Raw genomic sequence first — 10,055 nt, 5'->3', positions numbered from 1 at the left:
TAGGAAGCATATTTAGCTCTTATTCCTTCTTGGCTTCGTCACGGCTTTCTAAGCATGGCTTAGCGAAATTTAGAACACCGACTACCTTGCGAAGTCACCCGATAGCCTTGACAGATTGTAAAAAAATTAGAGCTTTGCATGGTTTTATATCTGCATGATAAATTGCTGTTGTTGATTTTATTCGTGTACGATTGCATTCGTGCTGAGAGGAGAGTGTGAGTGCGTAAATTAAGCATATGTTCGCGTGGGGGGAAGGGATTTTTTTTCTTAAGAACACACCAAAAAATCCCTTTTTCTGCACATAAAGCTACATTAGACATAGATAAAGGGAGTTAACCCAAATAGGTGTCCAACAGACCGTTCAGAGTATTGGCACCGTTACAATGACATGAGGACTTTGAGTGCATTACTCCCTATAGGATCTAGTGGTAAACAGAAAATGTCAAAATAAAAGATCAGTTTGATTAAATGCTAATTTCAATTGGTTTCTATTCTCAAAACAATAATTTGTCGTTTATTGAGTGTACTAGCTCATTTATCGTCTGCCATGTAAATTCTTCGACGCTTTATCTTATAGTGTTGTCAGCATTTGGAATGTCTTCATCACATGTTAACATTATAATACATCATAATAACAGCATTTCCTAAAACATAGTGTCAATAGTTTAGAGATATATTTGTTTGATCTGATTTTTTAAAAGTCTTTAAATAGAACTTTATGGAGGAGAATTAGGTATGTTACTATAAATATTTATGTTCTCCTTTAAAGTACAACCACCTACGACGAGTTCATCACTCCTAATAAAATTTGAAGTAAGACGCTGTGCTAAGGAGAGGACGTGAGTGTGTAAATTTATGCTAGTTTATACTTTTTCCTTTAAAAAAAAACAGACTATTTCATAAAATTCCTAAGTTATTCCGTACTTTTGATAAGGGAGATAACTCAAATGTGCATTACACATTAAGCTCACACGAGTTATTCCCACCGTCAGATATTGACTTGTTGAGTCAACGTTCTTTGATCTCAAATTTAAGTGAAATATTTTACAGACCATTACTGAAAACAGTATCATAAACTTCGGCACAGAATGTTATTTTATTGCAAAGAGTTACTGTACAAGTAACCGTGTACTTGTACAAATTATCAGTTGTATACTTTAAAGTTACATTTTAAGAAGATTTCTCAATTTACTAAAGAAAAGCCTCAACACCTTCATAACAATATATTTTCTCATTTTCTTAGAAAAAAGAGACATGTATGTAAAAGGGAAGAGCGAAGATTATGGTTATGAATTCTGCAAATCAGACTGTTTGATCACAATGAAAAGTGGAGAATTAGTTAAAAACGTTTCGCAAGATAAGAAATTTACTGTTTATTATGTTTCCCCATTATTTCATATGATTTTCATTTTGATCTGACACACAATGTAAAGTTTGAGTTCCCCGTCCAATGAATGTTAGAGTGACAGATATGAATAAGCTCAGGTTCAAGCCTGTGTGTGTAGAGGGACACGTACGTTTGTGTCATGTCAACAATAATGCTTCAGCCCCTACCTGCTATTTTTAATGCCTGTGTTGTCGTCTGTTCTTTTACTTTGACTTCAAGCGCAAATGAAATGTTTCACAGACCATAAAGTAACGGTGTATGGCCCAGTGTCGTAGATTGTTTGGTTTAGTAGTCACCATACAGGTAATCATATAAATGTATGATGTGTCAGATAAACATGTAGACCTCACAGTGTTCTCATGTTCGACTGTTGGTGACATGGAATTATTCCCGGATCCGTTGTAAACTACCACTAGCAACTTGGGCGGAGGGTAAGCATTCATTTAAAATGTCAAACTAACTTCGCCATCCACAAACGTTGTGAAATAGGAGTTGTTTGTAGTTTTCTCAACGTCCTCCTGAATTGAATTGAATATTTTTTAAAATAAAAAACTAATGCTTTCTCTATTTTGAGCTTTACTCAGTTTCCGTTGTTTTCTTAAGTGTTTAATGCTCAGTTAGACTAACGTAGTAGTTATTTCTATCTTTTTTTTTTCTTTTTTATTTTTTTGGTGGTGGAGAAACGGGAAAAGAAAGTTTCAGTAACTAGGAAATAAAGGACTCGACCTCTCGCTTACAGGTTGCAAAGCCAGGGGAGGGGCCCAATCCGCTCAATTCACAGACTGGCCACACCTCAGTAACTTACCTTATACCTACCTCTTCACTCAGTTCCAACTTGCCCCCTCCCCCTCCCCCCTAGTGGCACATAAATCCAGCAATAGCTCAATGCACGAACGTTCATGCGCGATAAATCCTCGGTGTCCAGCAGCCTTCTGTCTCCAAGCGCGTCCAGCGAGAATGTGATACGGCTGACTATACTTCCATATGCCTAGTTACCATATCAATCAAAAGCGCGGGGCCCTAGGCAGATGCCTCGCCCGCCTGCCCCTAAGCACGGCCCTGATCACATACCTCAACTAAAACCCATTAACGTTTGTGCTAAACCTGCCGGCCCTCCTCCGACTATTATAGAGCACGCAAGCATGTGCACGCATACACGCATGCGCACACATGAATGCTTCTACACGGGTGCTCACTTTTAACCTACTCATTTGTACCCAGACACCTGATAGAAAATACCCTTAAATTTATGTAAACTTAAGTAAGTACATGTATATGCAGACATCCTATCATGTGTTGCTCTAATACACAGTACACAAATCAGTCCGATTAACGTTGACATGACGTTAAAGTTGTCAATATGGAGGAAAATGCTGTAGACAAGATTTTTCCTTTGCGTTTTAATAGCTTTTACAAAAGCTAACCGTTTACATAGCAATGACTCAAATGAGAGACACACTTAGGATGGTAGCCCTGACGCCAGAGGTCAGACAGTAACCCTAAGGCTACTGCGAAAGGTAAACTTGCGAGAGCCGTAGGATCTGATTGGCTAATATTGTAAGAGTCAAGCCAGGTGGTGAAACGATTCTTTTCAAGAGACATACATCACTGCTATAAATGTAACATACAGTTTTAAGCTATAATATGGAAAAGTGTCTACCAATGGAAGTATAACTGTCTCTAATAAATAATCAGCGGCATAGCGTAGTACAGACATAGCCGTATAAGGACTATTTACGTGGATACAAATGTAGCCACAAAGAATCACATGTAAAAAGTATTTACAGGAGTCCTCGACTTACGAGGTTGTTCCGTTCCTATGTCGCGTCGTAAACAGATTTTCACCGTAAGTCGGAACATACGTACATACTGTACGTAAGTAACATACTGTGAGCACTTATCCTACCCTAACACAGTAATTATTTTTAAAAAAACCCACAAACAAACGTTTTATAATGAAATGAAACACGAAGTTGGCGTTACGACGTTTACGACGCAAAACCACTGGAGTGGAAACGAGGCTTCATACAGTCAATGGTAGAGATGTCGTAACCACGAAACATCCTAACTCGGGGCTGACGTAACTCGAGGACTGCCAGTACAGATAAGCAGCTGCAGTTAAATGTATTAGTCACAATTCTTAAAGTATTCTCTGTTGATCACCAGTCCATGTTTCGCTGCTTATGAGTCTTATCATGGCCCCCACAAAAAGTACACAACACATGCTGCGTTCAGATTTAAACGACAAAGCAACTCTTAACAAGAAACAAAACTCATTGACTATTCCAGTTATCACAATCACAAGAATGGATGTGAGTCAATGCACACCTAGTGTGTTCTGAACGTGTGTCAATGTGTATGTGTCCTACTGACTGTGTATATTTGTATACGCGTATCTTTTAAATGGATAGGTGGAGTTGGAAAGAGCGGAAAATTGTGAGTCGACGTGTATTTGCCTGTGCTGTGTAATGTGTACATTTTAGTCTGGTACGTGTACAGCTGTGTGTTGCTGGCGAATGCATGTTTTTCTCATGATAGCTTAAACATCTCAAAGATTAGCACCCGTCTTCAACATCATCTGAACAGTTAAAGAAATCTATTTATACTAAGTTGTACTATCGTTCCATCTCAACTTCTTTAGGTCAAGCACGCTTTGCCAGTCCTAAAAACAACAGGAATTCAATTAGGCTGTATTCATCTGCTGTGTTAATTTTCTTCTTGAGCCATTCTGTTATCCATGCATTTTTTTAAACGTGTGACTGCAGTTAAGAGCGTTTCATGGTACAGAGGTCATCCTATACAGTTTATACAGTGGCCTTCACCTCTCACATTGAAAGGTAGACAGTGATAGCCAGCCAATGGGAACGGTTGGGAGTGCTGATGCTGCAATCGTTCAAGAAAAGCGTCAAACGAAAAAAGGCATTGCTCATGTACGGAGAGAAATCTTTGCAAGTGAAGATGACACCACTAATTCCACTTTTGATTTTCATGAAATTTATTTCAGGTAATGTATTTTTTATGTATTTCTACTTTTGTATATGTTAATATTATTCCGCTTATCGGTGTTACCGACAAACAAGTTATTAAATCTTTCTGGTTTATTGTGTGTGGATGTGCGCACGTTACACATCCTGGTACTAAACTTACTGACACTGGATAAGAAACCTCAGAAAAGAATTTGGTATAGTTTTTATCAAAGAGTTAACTAACAACTGGAGATGAGGTATGAGACTATTGGACAGTATAAATCCTGATTTTGAAATAGGTCAATTGGTGAAATGGTATAAAGTTAAAAAATGTGTAATGGTTGTGCCCAGTGCGTGGATACTGTAGGAGGCAGTTTACTCTATAGACAGTGAGAAGGGTATGGGATAAGAAAATTTGACCTACCAGGGCAAGCAGCAGGTGACTCAGGACGTTTATAGTGAGGAAGATGTGTTGTGTCTTGGTTCTTTATTATTGCACAAGTTAGGTGTGTCGGATAACACAAACTTGTTTGCTCTTATCGAAGGAGGGAAAAGAACGCGGCCGTAGTACGTTTGGTGTAATTTTTCCGTACATCACTGATTGAAGTAGAGTGGAACTTGACAAACGAAACATAAGGGAGTGAGACATGCACTTTCTAAACCAGATATATGTTGTATTATTGTTTGTATATGTTAAATTTGGGCTTAAGTTTGTCAATTCTTAATATTAGTTTCTATACGTTAGTTGAATAGAGCTCCGACTGTTGGCCTGGATAAAACAATTTTTCCTTAACTATCTTATACAGTTTGTACTTTCTCAGTTTTCAGCACCCTATGTTAAAGTCCTAAACGTAGAATTATGTTCTCTATTTTACATTAACTTATACTCTAAGCCATCCTCTTGCTATGTGTTTACTGTATGAAGTCGTATAATAACGATAACAATGGTGTCTCTGCACAAACACACGAACTTGTATAACAAAAATATTGTTGTGTTACAGATGCCACGGGTCAAACCATATCACTAAGTTGTCCATCTCTTCAAGAAGGTTCAATAGTGGGTGTCAACTGCTCAGTCCCATCATCGATCTGTGCATACACTGTTGTTTTCTTCGTTTTTGAAATCAATGGCGGAACACCTGATCGTTTATGCGCAGTACCCTCCACTCAAACATGTGATATGGAACCTGTTGGAGCAATGAACTGTAGCTGTATACAGAATGTTTCTGATGTTAAAGTTTACAAGCTCAACTTCTTGGGAGAAAGGGCTAAGTATGAGGGAGGAAAATTAACCTGTAGTGTGGACTGCTCGCCAGCCGGACAGAGTTGTGAACCTCTCCGCTACAGTGAGTTCAATGTTCAAAAATTAATTAAAGTAAATTCCTTTGGACTGTTTATTATACATACAAATGATTCAAATATTGCAAACCTTAGCGGAATTACTAAATATATTTTTATTTTTAAAATGAAATCTTAGCTTTTACATGCTGAATTGTAATAATCAGTTACACAGATAAAAATTGTTTAAATAGGCTTTGTTTGTGGAACTTGCAAAAATCAGTTTAGCTGCTCAGTACGAGTAGACTGAATTTCATCCTTAGTTATGTAAGAAGTTACGCTTAACTTACTTTAAATAAGGTTACTATTGCTATTATACTATTTACTTAAACGTGATCCATATTTCTATTACACTACAACAAATAATTATAATATATTTATACAATGTTTAAGCTGTAAAACTGTAGAATACAATTATACACATAAAATTGTTCAAAATTGTTAACAGAAGCTTCAACATGGACACTACACATTTTCAGAGCAACACTCTTATATAAGAAGATAACAATAAACAGCTCTGTTATCTTTTGAAGTACGATTTTAAAAAAAAACCAGCTACATTTGAATGAACAAGTCGATCTTTTTTATTTCAGCCGTAACAACATCTCGTTCGCCTTCTGCTACAACATCATCTTTTTCGTCTTCTACAAAAGCGGGTGACACAGGTCGGCACACTTACCGTTATCTGTTCATCAGAAAATATATTTCGGTGTGTCTGATGCAATCGTAGCAGTAAGACACAATATAAAAATACAGGGTGAACCACTTAAGAGTAGTCCCCTCGTATAATACTCGGACGAGCGCGAGCGTAACCCACCCTATAATATGAACTCTATACTAGGAACTTCGTATTAAAGACTCGATACAAGCCAGAATTATTAATTTTTGGAGTTTATGTACCAATTTAAACATCAAATGATGAACGAGTTACAACGCTAGAGAATATAGAAAAAGAAGAATATTGTTTACGCTTAATATCCCTTTCTCCTGGAGAATATGAAATTTTATCCTGTGGAGTAAAATGCAAACTATAACTGCAAATTGTTAATTCAAGAGCAAAAAGAGATTTTGAGAATAAAATCTTACCTCTCTTTTAATCTTCTGCACCCTCTTAAGCCGCTGCATCTTATGCTTTGTAATCTGAAAAATGCCTAAAATGTACATTCAGATTTATGATGAGCCGTCCCGAGCACTAGCACATCCTCCCGTCACCCCTAGTCTCACCATTCTCAGGGACTGTATTATGAAGAAAAAATAGTCGGTGCTCCAGGGCAAGACGAGGAAGTAAAGGAATGGTGCTTTTTTTTTGTTTTTGTTTTTTGTTTGTTTTTTTTTGTTTTGTTTTGTTTTGTTTCTTTACCCCAGGACTTCAGCGCTAAGCTCTACGCTCAGTTATCTAAGAATGAAATTGAGCATATATATATTATGGTTACTGAGACATATAACCCTTTTTTTAATTTCTGGAGCTATTAAGTGTGGCGTAAGAGTACATAATGTTTTAATACTTTTATTTGCCTATTAACAGTAAAAGAGTTTGAAGGAATGAATTTCTTTCATTTTCACAGTCGGTAAAAAGTTAATAAATAAGTGCAGCCAGTGAAACAGTCACAACACTCAGCTACATTATATCATTTGTATCCTGCCTGCCCGCCTTTTTTGTCGGTTTGCCTGTCTGCTTTCTTGTCTTTTTTTATCCTAAGTGCCTACAACTCCAATGTCTCTTTTCATCCATTTATAATGTAAGACTTTCGTCAGTATGTCAGCCGGTCGGTGCCTATCTTTCATATAGTCAGGCTTTAACTTATTATCTTTCTTCCTTCATTCTTATAATTATTTCTGTGGCTTTATATAATTATTTTTGTCGCTACTTTCTACCACTTGTCCTTTGTTGTACAGGTAACGGTTCGATGGGTTGAACGTGAATATTTGGCAACTTGGATCATTGCGGCCATGAGCGGAACCATCGCGTTCATCTCAATACATTGGTTGGTATAAATTTTATCCTAATTGTGTTTATCAATATAGATGGATCAGACGTTCTTTAAGTGTACCTTTGACAGTGACTCAATAGAGAATCAAGAGAGATGGTTTGGAAGAAGGAGTATGTGTGTGCGAACGTGCGGTCGCGGGGTGCATTGTTAAAGATCGACATCACTCTTGTGTATTAGAAATATGTAGTTGACCACATTTTATGTTATGTTGACTACATTTTATTTTATGTATACTACATATTATGCTGATAAATTGTTTTTAACCTATTTGGCTAGGCAGTAGAAAATTTAAAGTAAAATAAAATAATTGACAGCGTGACACCTAATAATCGGTAAAATGATTTATCACTAAATAAATGAGGAGTAATGTATCGTTTTTAGGTAGGATTTCAAAGCATCTTGGAAGTATCTATTTTTGTAAACAGCTGATTATATATATAAAAAGTTTCAGTCAGTTGCATGGCTCCATAGACATTGCTAGCTCCGAAATCGTCTCTATAAGGAAAAAAAAAACCCACAAAATTTTTTCTGTCTTAGAACGGATGAGGAGTAGGATGTGACGACCGCTGGAGCCGATGTTTGCTGGAGTAAAAAAAAACAAGAAATCACTGCTAATGAGTTTTTCTCTAAGTTACTCTCTTTCATTTGCTTCTTCAGCATGATAGACTTGTTCGCTTTCGTATATAACTAACGCTCCTGATTCTTAGTACTTGCTGTACCTTTAAAATCAAGACAGCAGTAGGATATATATTTATATACACATAGAATATACAGATACACAGTATTTTATCCCTTCTCTACTCACTTCCATGCATACATTATGATAAGATTAGACATGCACACTTTTATGTATTTAATAATATTTAGATATTGGGCTTAAATTTTAAAATTCCTGGAATTTGCCAGACACATTATCTGTGACATCTGTTCTGTGTTGCTAAAAACTGAAAGAAGTCAGCAATTTTACTAAAAATTATTTTTATTAGATAGAATCAGAAACACATTTTAAATAGTAAGCACTGATTGATCCAGTCTGAAGATTTCCTAGTCTTTTCACAGAAGTTTATAACAACTAATTTTTGTATATTTCTAGAAATATTTGTGTAATTATGCGCACATGTGACAAATAAAATTACAAAATTGTTATGTAGCAGACACAATGACTAACTCACGGGTTTATGTTAAATTTTGCACCACATCCCGTACAGACTTTATAAAAGCCCATATATACACAGTACTTTTCTCTCTTATTCCATAACACTTTTCATTTATATTTCAACAAAGGTTAAAGTGCTTTGATTTATTGTCTGTCGATTATTGTTATTAACATTTTATGTGTCTTGTATCTAGCATAAGGGTAGCACGAATAAATACCATATTTAGATAGTGACAAAATGCAAAACAACAATCACAGTTAATGGAAGTAATCTTGACATCTTCGCATTTAAAACAGTTGGATTAAACTAGCACTGTGTACACATGTACTTTGCTTTTGTTATATATATAATATATTTTCTCATTTTTCGTAGAAACAAGAGATATGTATGTATTAGGGGAGGGGAAGGATTATGGATATGAATTTTCCTATTCACAGTGTTTAATCAAAATGGAAAGTGGATAATAAAGTAAATGTTTCTGCAAGATATGAGACTTACTTTTTATTATGTTTCACCATTATTTCATATGATTTTTGTTTTGATCTGATACCTCTAACTTGGGCGGAGGGTCAGCGCTCATCTTAAAAGTAAAACTAGCTTCGTCATCCACAAACGTTATGAAATAGGAGTCGTTCGTAGTTTTGCTAGGAGAACCTGTCAGAGACACAATTACGAAATGAAACTAGACAAGGCAATATTAATAAAGGTTGTAACTACGCTTTATGAAAACACGATCGTTATCCCATCGTTCCTTTTCTTCTTTCGTCTGAAACCAAACTTTACCAGAATTTGCGAAAATTGCTTTGATTACCTAATTTACCTTTTGCAGTGGAAAACAGTGTTGTAAGAAACGACAACATCCACTCCACCTTCTATGATGCTTTTTATAAAATTTTTTTTGCTAACCTACCTAATGTGCGAAATATCAAAAGCTTATCGACTCTCAGTGACTGTACTGTTGAAGTCTGCCGTTTTAACATGTTAAAAGTTCAAACTGTAATAAGTTTCTCTAGGGTGCTTGACATTAAAGGGAGGCAGCTCTCGCTAGCGTAATTGTACAATTTAGGTATTGGCTACCTCCCTTACCTCAAGTGATAAAGCTATTGCAACAATGCGAATAATGTTTCCAATCGGGTTACTCTCGTCACCAGTCACGAGTTTAATTTTCACCAATGCCCCATTAACCATCAAAGTATGAATTGAATTCTGAAACGAT

The 10,055-nt window shown here is 36.2% G+C and overlaps 1 protein-coding gene across 1 annotated transcript; it reads left to right on the top strand.

Annotated features, from left to right (window-relative positions):
• The first annotated feature begins 4,237 nt into the window (after positions 1–4,237).
• LOC112568099 lies at positions 4,238–9,325 on the top strand. Its single transcript, XM_025245201.1, has 4 exons — positions 4,238–4,391; positions 5,355–5,699; positions 6,285–6,356; positions 7,588–9,325. The coding sequence occupies exons 1-4, from the start codon at positions 4,268–4,270 to the stop codon at positions 7,605–7,607; spliced, it is 561 nt and encodes a 186-aa protein (XP_025100986.1). The 5' UTR covers positions 4,238–4,267; the 3' UTR covers positions 7,608–9,325.
• Positions 9,326–10,055: the final 730 nt, after the last annotated feature.

The sequence above is a fragment of the Pomacea canaliculata genome, linkage group LG7 (assembly GCF_003073045.1).
Source record: "Pomacea canaliculata isolate SZHN2017 linkage group LG7, ASM307304v1, whole genome shotgun sequence".
In the NCBI taxonomy this organism is placed as follows: Eukaryota; Metazoa; Mollusca; class Gastropoda; order Architaenioglossa; family Ampullariidae; genus Pomacea; species Pomacea canaliculata.
This window is presented reverse-complemented; position numbering and strand designations above follow the sequence as displayed.